Source organism: Misgurnus anguillicaudatus, chromosome 12 (assembly GCF_027580225.2).
Source record: "Misgurnus anguillicaudatus chromosome 12, ASM2758022v2, whole genome shotgun sequence".
NCBI lineage: Eukaryota > Metazoa > Chordata > Actinopteri > Cypriniformes > Cobitidae > Misgurnus > Misgurnus anguillicaudatus.
In genome coordinates, this window is record NC_073348.2 from 15,772,984 (window position 1) to 15,786,655 (window position 13,672).

Consider the following 13,672-nt stretch of genomic DNA (forward strand, 5'->3'; position numbering starts at 1 on the left):
TCCCAGATTGCTAACCAATAGGCCACAACTGCCCTTTTGGTGTCACCTCCTTTAACTATTAGGTACTTGCATTACAAAAATGTATATAGTGTAACTATTGTATACAGTACATACTGTTAAATTGTACTTGCATTTAAAGTTTCTGCATGTACAGTTGTTACACTCTCGACCCTATAGTTAACCCTGAATCCACCCTTAGCCCTAAACCCTACCAGAAAAAACATGTACATGTACAATGTATCAACTTAAGTGGAATATTTAGGTTGAATATACTTTAATTTATAGATAATTTATGTGCGATTTTTGATTTTTTCAGGCATTTATTTTTGTATTTTCAGCTCAAAAACATAACTTCAGTGATTAAAAAATAGTGAAAAATTGATTAAAGTGAAAAGTTGACACCTTTCATAAATGTATCAAGTAGTTGTTAAAGTAAATAAAATATGCATTGTCATGTCATGACCTCACTCTAATCTACACAGCATTGAAGTACTGGAACAAATTTAAACCAGGAAAGCCAATAAAAACGAGAAGTAACCCAAGACTGAAACAGATATGTGCTGGGAGGTGAGATCCTGGTCCAAACCCAATAACATCCAGGGAACCCAGCTAGCATTAGCAGCCGAGAAAACGTCTGCAGGGGAAATTAACAGCCGTTTCATTGGAGCAGACAGGATGAATCTGATTTAACTTGCATGATACGCTTTTCATTCATTACATGGATATAAAAAAGGGGCACTGGGATTGGGGCGACAGCCAAACCACTGGTTCTCACAGCCATTTTATAACTTAATATGTACCGTGAAACCTTACAAGAGATGTCTTGCATGCCACTGGCATCCAGACTTTTGCAGGCCTTGCTACGCTGCCTGGATTTGTTAATTAAGGATTTACCATGAGCATGTGGTTTGTACTATATAGCAAATGCGGCTTTCATTTAGCGACAGACTGTTTTATTAAGGTCGAAATGATGGATGCCAAGTTCATTTGATCAAATGGAAACATGTACCCAGCTGTTTTTTTTTTGGGTGGGTGTATAAATGGGACCCATTAGGATATCGTTTTGTTATCTATTTGATCTTTTGCTTAAAATGAAACACATTATAAACTTAATGAGCCGTCACATGCTACATCTTAGCATCTTATAGGCAATGATTGAATTTCATTTCTTTGCACAGATTACATCTGTTTAGTCGATAGAGGTCATAATATAATTTATCATGGTTGGCCTAATACTAATGCATGTCAATACATGACATGCTAAAATCAACATGGACTCAAAATCAACATTTCCTATTTCATGGCCTTATTGTGGAGTTTATAAGTGCATGTATAAGACTAAAAGCCCAATTTTTCATCAGAATATAATTTTGCTCTGCCTTTTAAACTTGGCCACATGGGTCTATATGTGTATGTGCACGGGAAAGTATGTTAACCATCATCCAAATAGCTATTTAGGGCATAATATTCTGATACCCTCACTCTTAGGGCCAGTTTAACTAAAGTGGGCAAATTAGCGTAAGAGCGCAATTCCAAAAAAGTGCCTATAGGAGTGATAATATCTGCGTGTTATTTACTAAAATGGTGCAAATTAAGTAACACAGGCGCAACAGCCGATTTCCATAATGACCAACACAATCTACTTAGAGCTGCGCAAATTATGGCACGTTTCAGGCAACCTGTAAACCTTGTTTTTCCAACCTTCTACCCGTGAAAGTGTACTGGAACGGCAGTTAAACCCGTGACTTCCCACCCGTGAACTCGTACTAGATCAATGTAATCTCTGACGTCACATAGCCCGCGAAACCATACAAAACAACAATGGCGGCCCCCACGGATGCAGTGTTTCTCAAGTGGTACATGGTGTGAAAACACTTTAGGACAATATAGTGTTGCAGTCAAATTAATAATAATAGTAAATAATACACACGATTATGTATTACAATGTTATGTGTCTAAAACAATATGTCGTGAAAGTATAGCGCCGCATGGACATGTTAAGGTGACGTAAATTCCTTGCGCTCAGGTAGTTTGGCGTGACTTGCCTGGAACACTGCAAAGTCGTGAGTCGTGGTTTGAAGTCGTAATTTACGGGCTCAAAAACCTGCCTGGAACGCAGCATTAGTTCACGGTTGCAAATTTGAGCTCAGCACCAAGGACATTGCAGTGGAAAATTCGGGGTGTCTAATCCCAGCTAACAAAGCTATGGTACACTGAAAAGAACTGGAGGACAAAAAATGAAAGTTTACAAGAATTTTTGAAACGTCTGGTATTGTGTGACTTCTCCTACTGACTCTTCAGCAAATAAAAAATAACATGGCTTGGCAAACAATTTTTTTTAATAATATGTTCCTCTGGCATTCAAAACAAACTGAATTGTATCACGCGTTCTCTGCGCTCTGTGATGCCTCTTTTTTAGCAATAATTGCAGCCATTTCAAGCGCAAAGTTAAATAATGGCACAAATAGTTGTGTGAATCATTTAAATAATCTCCCCAAAATTTTGCGTCTGAAAGGGATATAAAAGTCTGTCAAAAAATAGCTAGACCACACCTTTTCTCAGCGCTAATTATCCACTGCGCGTCTTTAGTAAATCCAGACAATCGTTATTTAATGACAAAATTATGGTTTGCACTGGCGCAAGCTGTTAGTAAATCTGGCCCTTGATATATATTTTTTTACTTTAAAATAGGATGTTCTATTTTGAGCTTTTATATAAATAATTTAATCAAATGATGATGCTGTTGATGTGCATTGCCTGCAGTAATGCTTTTTGTCTGTAATGTAGGAGCCCCGACGGGAAGTTATCTAAAAGAAAACATGAGCCACTGGCAGCTACATGCTCACTATTACCCTCCTCTACTGCGATCCGCCACCATCCGCAAGTTTATGGTTGGTTATGAGATGCTAGCTAATGAACAGAGGGACCTAACACCTGAGCAGGTATGTGAACTATTCCCTTTTGCCCCATCTCAGACATTGGCTGATGTTGTATGTAATATTATATTTAATTACAGGTTGTTGTAATTAACATGTTGCATTTTTCCATAATTGTATCAGGGTTTCTGCCTCGTGCCCTGTTTAGACTACCTAAGGAAAAAATATATGTAGCACTTTATTTGATCTGTTCTTTGGTACATACAATGTACTGATCGCTAATTATAAGGTACAAACCCATTTTAAGTACATGTACTGTGGTAACAGTATATTGTTGGTTAAGTACAGTACACTGTTGCACACCCTTAATGACAGTGTGTACACAAAACATACATTTGAACATATACATTGGCTCACATATATATATTGTCTGACTGTGTATGGCATACTGAATCTAAGAATCTACACGCTTGGACAGAGAATATAAAAAGAATGAGTTTTTTGGTTCAGGTCAGGTTCAGTCTTAAAATTTAACAGTATCAGTTGGGTCATGTCATGTCACAGAGTCTCATTTACGGATCGTTCTGGTTCTAGCTTCGGTTCGATCTCTGTGCAGACCTCAAGTCTGTATTTTTCCCCTGACTCAGACGTATTTTATCTATCTTTCCACTGCAATCAGAGTTCCTACAAAGTTTCCACTAAGTCTTATCTCCCCAATTATTCATAGTTCAACACCCAAGTTGTAGATAACCTCTTTCTGCCAAGTTTTCATGGCCTAACATTACTCAATCTCCTTTTTCCAAAGCCACCAATTTGAATGGCTTTGAAAACAGCTTTCCTGACAGCCACTGCCGTCAAATTTTTTAATAATTGGCTGGCATGGCAGCTTTTGTCATTTTCCGCAAGGTTTCAACAATGGGGTCTTAAAACTCAGAGGCCCTTCATAATGTCACACTTATAACAGTTTGTGACTTTTCCAGTGGTACCATCTAGAGTTCTCAATGGGTTTGGGTCAAAAATATAAGCAAATGAGTTGGGTCTGGCTGCTGCGTGCAATGTGCATCACGGAGAGGGGTGGGTGCAGACCTGACACTGCTGTGTGCACGCCTGTTGCCTGGAGAAGAAGATGGAGTTGGAAAAAGGTTGATTTGAATTACCATCTGCTGGTCATGATAATACGTGTATGAGAAGAAAAAAAAGGGGTTGGCAGCATCGGCCCGCGGGTTGGGGTCGGACAGATAATTCACGTTGAAGTGTTGGGTTACATCGGGTCCGGACTTTAAAAGCCACGGGCCGGGTTGTAATTTTCAGGCCCGTTGAGAACTCTAGTACCATCCGTTGAAAGCATGAACGGTTAGTCCAATCCATTTATTTCTCCAGCACCCACTTTAGCTGCTCTGTTAAGCCATCCAGTTATGTGGTTGAACCCTCTAAGTGTTTCTGTCAGGCACACCCACCGCAGGGTGACCTTGCTCGAGCCACTCCTGTCAACAGAGGGGAACCCAACAGAAATTGAGTCCCCTATTTCCTTGTCTCCCATTTCTTGTTTCTCGAAAGGAAAAGGATAAAGGTCGGCACAACACGTTCTTGATTGATGGCCATCTGGACTATTGATTGATAGCTTGATCAAATTACGGTCCCTCTATCCGGAGGCTGTCAGGACACTGGCCGTCAAGGCTGATCTGTCACGGTGTGACTCTGTTCGTCGCGCCAACCGAGGTCCAATCAACAGCCCTCCTCCTGACAGCAATCCGAACCGGTTTCACACTCTTCGCTAACCCAATTCCCCCAGCCCGTCCACCTGAATGTGAAATTTATCAGCCGCCAGTGAGCTTTATCAGTCCTAAACCAGGACATCTGTTTTTCTCCAAGCTAAATAGGTGAAATGAATGGCTAGAATGGTTTGGCTACCATAAATTAGGCTCTGGTTCTTTTAGTTACCTCTGCCTACTGAGCCAGGCTGTCAGTGATGCGCAGTTGAAAGGTGAGTTAGCATATGTGTGCACACTTGGGTGTCCATATGTTCCAGTATAAATGTGACAGTCACACACTTTCTTGTGTCACTTGAGTTACAGTCAGTATTTAATTTGTACCCATTATTAAGTTTTCGTTTGGTTTACTCTACACTCTAAAAAGAGCTGGGTTGTTTTTACCCAGGGCTGGGTCAATATTGGACAGAACACTGCACACACACACACACACTGGGTTGTTGTTCCTTAACCATTGCATTTGTGGATATTATTGGGCATTGGGTCATTTTTTAACCCAGCGGTGTGTTATGTCCAGTATTGACCCAGCCCTGTGTAAAAACAACTCGGCACTTTTTAGAATGCAAGTATAGAAATAGTTTTTGACCCAATAATAGAACATAACAGATACATACTGTACATCTGGGGCTTCCTCCTCACAATATTTAGAGAAAATCTGAAAACATTCAGTGTCCGTACTGTATAAATGCACAGAAAACATTTATTTGGCTGCCATCTAATAATGTAATTTAAACATCAAATAAACAACTAAAAAGCAAGTCTAATTAATATCTGTAGAATCTGTTAAACGTTTTCCATTGCCAGTCATCTTCATGTCAGCAAAACATTTGCTTTGGATGTTTTGGATTTCAGTATCAACATTATAGTTTATGTTTGACTCATTGAAGTGTATCCAAAGATCAGATGTGTCCAAGCCATTTTCAATAAACAGTGTTTCTTTAATCTTCTTCCTGTTCTTTACCAACCTTTCCATAAAAAACATTGCAGAGCTATTTTTCCAAACAACTACAACCAGGCTCACTCACCATACTTACCTCTGCCTACATTCTGCATAACCTGAGATACGTTGCTCCCAGTGCATATCGCCACATCTTTCGATGGAATGTCCACTACAGTAGATGCATTTGGTTTTTCTCTTTTTTGACGAGCGTTTATTAAATGTTATAAAGCAGGATACAGAATTTAAAAACCTGCTTGTTTTTGTTAAAGTCTGACTGTGGGAAAAATCTGTTTTTATTTTTTGTTTATGTCCATGTGGCATTTTTAATGTTTTTGAGACAAGCCATGGGCAAATTCATCACTTAACACCATTGCTGAGTATTTTCTCCATGAAATCGCCTTGGTTTCTATCGTCACAAACATGTAACCAATCATATCAACACAGTTGAACGCGTGGAACAGTAGTTTAAGTCATAGATACTATGTTTGGATGCCTCATACACCTAGCACTGAAATGATCACAGTACTGCTGTAGCAGCTATGCTTCTGTGCTGGTAACACATGCAGGGTGAATGCTGTAACTTGTTAAAATCAGCGCTTTAAAGTGCCCATCTTATGACTGCTTTTCCACAAGTTAAATAGGTGTATGAGTTCCATAAAACATGTTTCAAAAGTTGTTTGCTTAAAATAGCTTGTAGGAAAAGATTCTTACTCATCTCTAGTAGCATCTGTTTCAGTGCCTTTCAGATTGTGCTGTTTTGAGGTGGTCATTACATATTTATGAGCTGTACAATTGAAACTGCCGAATGTAGCATCTATTTACATATATATCTATGGTCTGAGGTGGTGCGAAAGAGTGGAGCTGGGGTCTAATTTACATATTCATATCTATTGTCCGAGCTGTGCAATTGATGTAATTGATGATGCTCAAAGATGCATTTTAAATGATAAAATTCTGGACTACAGGGAGACTTTACGTAGATTTGTGCCAGTACTTATTTATGGTCATATGCGCGGCAACGTGCTGCATACCTAGTGACTTACACTGTCCTTGCAGATAAATTTTAATAAAACACAGCCAACTAAAACATACAGATGTAACTTGATCACTCATTACTGTCCCTTTTGTAAGTCGCCACTATGCTTCTTTTAAATAACAAGTTCCTGACATTCTTCGGCCGAACACAATCTATCCTAACAGTAACAACACCAGACGTTTATCTGCCACAGCCACACAAGCATGAACTGAGGAATATATGCCATTAATGTTCAGTATTGTCTGCTTTGTAATTTTGAATTGAATCTGTATCAAAGTAGAGAAAAAACAAGCACTTCTAATGACTCTATTGGATACTCAAACCGAAAGATTTAGTGATGTGTACTGTACCAATGTGTTTCAGGTTGTGCAGACATGTAGGCAGGAGGTACGTAGGAAAAACAGCTCGTAGTGTCTTTGTTTGTGTTCCAATTAACTATCTGATAATAAGAATATGATACAGATTACAGAACTGTAATCTTTGAGAGAAGTATTAATAATTTACTTAACTATGAAGTCTGATGTCATGCAGCTCTTTGGGGTCCAACCGATCTTAAATGCCATAGGGAAATAATAGAAAATCACGATAATATACACTCGTATCATAATGCAAACTACCAAATAAACACTGTCTTAATTTGTATCTCCATAACAAAATCTGAGATGACATGGACTTATGGACATGGATTGTTTTCAAATTATTAATATAATACTGTCTGTGATTCTGTGAGCCTGCTGTGTCCATTGTAAGTTTATGTCACTTAAATGTGTAATGATAAGTACTGCTCATATATCCTTTATTAAAATGAGTGGAGGGTTGGAACCGGAAACAGTATTCCTTACGTCATGACTTAACAAGCAGATTAGCAGAAATATCCTGATCACATGGTCACTTTCAAGACCTAATTTCCAAACTTGCAGGTAAGCCCTATACATAATGTGTTTACTGCCAAGCATTATGTGCTTTTTTGCAGGAACACAAAGATAATGCTGTGGTCTCTCTGACTCTCTGAGCTGCTTTTGTTTGATATATCCAGCAGCAACCACCTCTTGGGTGATTTAATGTGCTGTAACATTTATTAAGGCTTTATGAATGCGACTCTCCCGTAGCGGGCCCAGCTGCCAGTGTTTATGAGACTGACCTCTCACTCAACGGCGGCAACCAGTCCCCGTCAAACTGTGCTGCGTCGACAATCGCTTAGGAATTAAAAAGTGTTGTGGCTGAAAGATTGGATCATGAGGTGACATGCAGCAAGGACGCTTAATCACACTCCCTGCGGGGACTTATGTCATCAGAGGGCAACTGGGTTGTGGTTCTTTTGCTGGGTAGATGCGAATACTCTGCAATGCCCTGTTATTGGGGGTCTGGGGTTTCATTACGCAAAATATTTGTCCCCTAAGCATTATGTGCAATTTTCAAAATCAGTTTTTACAGCATTTTGTCTTTACAGCAGTTTTATTTTTGATTTTTATGCACCCATCAAGCATAAATCCAGAGCTGTGTTAAGCCATTTTAAAATAAATATGAGGTCCATATTCCTTTATGAGATACTTCTTTGAAGTTTTTTATGTAAGTGGATTTTTATAAGTGATGATATGAAGAGTTTGGTTCCAAAATGCCATAAGCGCCATTTTTTGAAAAAAAAAAAGAGTTACTGCCAAAATCAGTATTAAATCAGGTCAGTATTTAAAGCTAAATTCTTAATTTTACACAAAATGCAATATCCGTTGTGTTATTCTGTCATCTTTTCTCCCTTTTTTCCCAAAACGCAATAAATGCCACTCCTCTTTTTCTGCAGAATGCAATAAATCCGCTCAACAAATCACAGCTCACCATTCCACGCATTGTAAACAAACAATGGTGGCACGTTGAATACACAGATTCCTAGTTTTTCTCATCTTGTACTTTGTGATCAACAAACAAACAAACAAAAACAAAATAATACTTTGATGGCATTGATAAACTTGGGGTGGTTTTCTGTGACGGGAAAGAAATGTAAGCCATCAAAATCTAATAATTTATGCGAGTGGCACTCGGGGAGACGGAAAATGCCGGTTGCTTGTCCTCCTGCCAGCATCAAGCTTCTCACATTGACCCCAGGGGATCTTTTGAAAAACGTTCCATTATTTAACGCGAAGCCAACGAAAATCGAGAATTAAACAATTGTGAAAAGCGCTAGATAAATAAAGTAATTGAATTGAATTATGTCGCTCAATTGGTATTTGCACTAAAGGTGCAAAGGTGCACTGTAAGTCGCTTTGGATAAAAGTGTCTGCCAAATGCATACATGTAAAATGTAATTGTAAACTAGTGTGTAGCAGGGTATGTGTTACTTATATACTGTATTATCTTTATCTCTCTCATATTTTCTCATATCCACAGGCTGCCGAACAATTAAGAAAACTCGGAGAGGAACATTATAAAATGAAAAAGACAAAAGAAAAGGAGAACTAAGAAGAGTGTGACCTGTCGGCCTTCATCTGTCAAACGACCAAATAATGAGAACATAAATCTGTGAGAAACAGATGGAGCTGTAAGATTGTTTCAGTGCATTGTTGGAATTTGAACTGTGAACTACTTTTTGAACTAGTTTAAACTCTTAAAAAGTAACAAGTTAAAATTGGCAACAAAGTTTCTGTCGAAGGTCTCTTAAGGCCACATGATGTGAGCTGTAATTGGATGAATTGGAAAACTGTAACTGGACAACGCTGATTATGTTCTATTTGTAAAAATGTAATAAATAAAAAATAAATACACTATATGAAACCTGATTGACTGACTAATTGGATGCTTCAAATCCTATGCTTTTATAGCTTCAGCAGGGCCTACCCTTGGTCGTTCTAACTGCCAAGTTAAACAATGACACACAGCTCATGCAGGTCTGACGACGACAGGCATATTTACACATACATAAATATACAGGTATATATATATATATATATATATATATATATATATATATATATATATATCGTCGCTGCCCAATGAAACTCACGTATGTCCAAATGGTTACTTTTCAGGAAGTGAAAAAAACACTGTATTTTAAAAGCAGTAGAATGTAGCGTTGTCATACTTGGTACGGCATCTTTAAATGTAACCATATTCTTGCCAGTGTAATGATATAATCCACATTTGACCAAAATTGAGTTTAAATGGACATACATGCATATTTTACAGTAACGGTGGTCGGGTTTCATATTGACAGATGAATACGCTCAGTTTATTAAATAGCCTACGTCAGTGGTTCTCAACTCCAGTCCTCGGGACCCACTGCATATTGTGCATGTCTCCCTTATTTAACACACCTGATTCAGATCATCAGCTCGTTAGGATAGATTCCATGAACGGAACTGAGTGTGTCAGATATGAGAGACATCCAAAATGTGCAGAGCAGTGGGTCCCGAGGACTGGAGTTGAGAACCACTGGCCTACGTCTTAGTTTATTAAATACACTTATTTCATATTAATTATAAATGTATTAAATGTCTCTTGCAAACTATGAAGGGTCAGTGAATCAATACACTCAGATGGTAATGCTAGACATATACTTTGTTTGCACAGTCCTACCATAATTTTGTCACTCCTAGACGTACGTCTGGCATCGAGGGGAAACGTTTACCTCGATGAAGGAAAGTCATTGTCTCACCAGGGTATGTTTATTCGGCTATCCAGTGCTGAGCTTTGATGAAACTTCACGAGACCAGGGAGATGCTTCCACAGGGCGGGAGATACGCGGCCTGATTGACAGCTTTGACACCAAATGGATATACGAGAAAATCAGATGACATGATTTCACAACTTCTCATTGGCCATTTAGATATGTGAGGCATACTGTATACGGAAACGAACCTGGACATTCAATCCGTTGAAAAATCTCAAAATCTGCAAAATGGACATACATGGTTTTCATCGGACAGCGACAATATATTTATTCTGTAAAGAAGGGGAGGCTACACGTTTAGCCTTAAACACTATTATAGGCAGATATGAGGATGATGCATCTCTCCGCAGATAGACAGTTGAAATATCTGTCTCTCGTGCTGGGCGCCTTCCGATACAGGTCAGAGAGAGAGCCGGATGTCATGAGTGCAGGCGAAGATACAGCCACCTCCCACGAGTGCAGCCGCCGCTGGAAAACTGGACCACAGCCGCAAGGTGCATGAGTCTGAGCACCCTTCTTGAAGAGCGAGAGACGGATGTCCTTGGTGCATGCAGAGCTACAGTCGTCTGCCCGAAACCATAGTTTTACTTATGCACAGTAAAAGCACAAACACAACAAGGGATGAGCGTGGTTAACTTATCAATACTTCTAATAATTGTTTGTTCACAGACGCTATTACAACTTCACGTGATGTTTGAAAGAAGCACAAAGTAATGCCTGGCCAGGCGTGTGATTGTGCATGTAATGAACAGTGAGCAGTGCTGTGCAGAGATAGATGCAAATAAACAAGTTTTTAGATGTCCTGTTTGCAATCACATCATTTAAAATAACACAAAGCACATAAAATATAACGTACGCACGTAGGCTACAGTTTGACAGAAGCACAAAGAAATCATTCGCATCTGGAGAGAACTTTCAGTGACACACATATGCAAGTAAATAAGGATTTAGATGTCATGTTTGCTACACTTGGATAAAATAACTCAGCACAGCACTGAATACAGAGACTGGATCAGGGATTGAGTGTCCATTGACTGTGGGGTGTGAGCTGTGCATATGGATCATCTCTTTTACTGTACTTATCAATGACGCAGGGGTATAGCGATCTCAGCTCATTTTAAATAATGAAGTTACAGGAGAAAGACAGTACCTCTACCTTTTTCTTATACAGTTAACACAGAATGAGAATATTTTTTTCGATTTCACTTATATTACATTACTTACATTTAAAAGTAGACATTCCAAGCATTATGTTGACATTTATAGACAAGTATTCGTTAAGTTACAGTTAATTTTTCTGACGCATTTCTGAAAGGACTGAGGGAAAGAGAACAGATCGTGCATCATGTTTATTTTTTTTATTTTGTGAAAAGCACAACATTCTGTTTTTATTGGAATTGGACACAAGAAAACTAGACACTATAACGTTTTAAATGATGTATAAATCATATTTGTATTTCCAAAATCAGTAACCTAAGTCTCTTTGTGGAGTGATTGAAAAATAAAGAGTTTGCACCCTGGTAGACCCCAGAGAGTTAAGGACCTTTTTCTGCCAAACACACACTTTTATTTGACAAGTTTAAATTGTTTTTTTGTTTTTTTTAATTTTTCAAGGACGCATTTTGAGGCTGCATTTTAAGCATTCTTCAAATTGGGAAGGCCTTGCTAGCCTTCAGTCGTGGTGCTGTGGTGCAAATGGCCGGAGCCTTCGAATTGAGACAAACTTTACAACTTTTACAAATGCCCTATCAACAACACAGAACACCCTAGCAACCATGTACTGTAACACAGAAACAGCCACACAGAAACTCCATAAATTACATACACTCCCCGACAAAAGTCTTGTGTACAAATTGACCTTAAGTGCCGCTAAATACATTTCTAATCAAGATTTGTTTTCAAGAAATGGCTCGTAATCCTAAAGCTGTTTGCTTTTGTAGTAATGTTTCAGTGCAAAACAAAACTGTCAAAAAGTATTTTAATGTTCACAGCTTGTTAAAGCCCATTGAGTCAATTTTTTGCAAAGACATACAGTTGAAAGAAAAAGTGTGTGAACCCTTTGGGCTTGCTTGGATTTCTTCACAAATTGGACACAAAATGTGTTCTGATCTTCATCCAAGTCACAACAATAGAGAAACACAGTCTGCTTAAACTAATACCGCACAAACATTACACGTTTTCATGTTCCCATTGAACACAACATGCAAACATCCACAGTGCAGGGTGGAAAAGCACGCGAAACCCTAGGCCAATGACTTCTCCAAGAGCTAATTGGAGCCAGGAGTCAGCCAACCTGGGGTCCAATCAATGTGATGAGATTGGATGTGTTGATTAAAGCTGCCCTGTCCAATAAAAAACACACACCAGTTTTGAGTTTGCTGTTCTGAAAAAGCATTGTCTGATGTGAACCACAAAAGAGCTCTCAGAAGACCTACGATCAAGAATTGTTGACTTACATAAAGCTGGAAAGGGCTACAAAAGTATATCTAAAAGCCTTGATGTTCATGTGTCCACAGTAAGACAGATTGTCTACAAATGGAGAAAGTTCAGCACTGTTGCTACACTCCCTAGGCGTGGTCGTCCTGTAAAGATGACTGCAAGAGCACAGCGCAGAATGCTCAATGAGGTGAAGAAGAATCCTAGAGTGTCAGCTAAAGACTTACAGACATCTCTGGCACATGCTAACATTTTTGTTGACAAATCTACAATAAGGAAAACACTAAACAAGAATGGACTTCATAGAAAGGACACCACGGAGGAAGCCACTGCTGTCCAAAAAAAACATTGCAGCATGTTTAAAGTTTGCAAAATAGCACCTGGATGTCCCACAGCACTACTGGCAAAACATTCTGTGGACAGATGAAACCAAAATTGAGTTGTTTGGAAAGAACACACAACGCTTTGTGTGGAGAACAAAAGGCACAGCAAACCAACATCAAAACCTCATCCCAACTTTGAAATATGGTGGAGGGGGCATCATGGTTTGGGGCTGCTTTGCTGCCTCAGGCCCTGGACGGATTACTGTCATCGATGGAAAAATGAATTCCAAAGTTTATCAAGACATTTTGCAGGAAAACTTAAGACCATCTGTCTGCCAACTGAAGCTTAACAGAGGATGGGCGATGCAACAGGCTTCAACAGAAGAAAATACGCCTTCTGGAGTGGCCCAGTCAGAGTTCTGACCTCAACCCGATTGAGATGCTGTGGCATGACCTCAAGACAGCGATTCACACCAGACATCCCAAGAATATTGCTGAACTGAAACACTTTTGTAAAGAGGAATGGTCCAAAATTTCTCCTGAAACCGTTGTGCAGGTCTGATCTGCAACTATAGGAAACGTTTGGTTAGGTTATTGCTGCCAAAGGAGGCTCAACCAGTTATTAAACCCA

General features: G+C 39.1%; 1 protein-coding gene across 1 annotated transcript in view; it reads left to right on the forward strand.

Annotated features, from left to right (window-relative positions):
• The window catches only part of galt (galactose-1-phosphate uridylyltransferase), a 138,320-nt gene extending 128,928 nt beyond the window's left edge, over window positions 1-9,392 (forward strand). Inside the window, exons 10-11 of the mRNA XM_055209101.2 lie at window positions 2,788-2,942; window positions 9,004-9,392. Coding sequence (XP_055065076.2) covers window positions 2,788-2,942; window positions 9,004-9,075 — 227 coding nt within the window. The 3' untranslated portion in view covers window positions 9,076-9,392. The remainder of the gene's footprint in view (window positions 1-2,787; window positions 2,943-9,003) is intronic.
• Window positions 9,393-13,672: the final 4,280 nt, after the last annotated feature.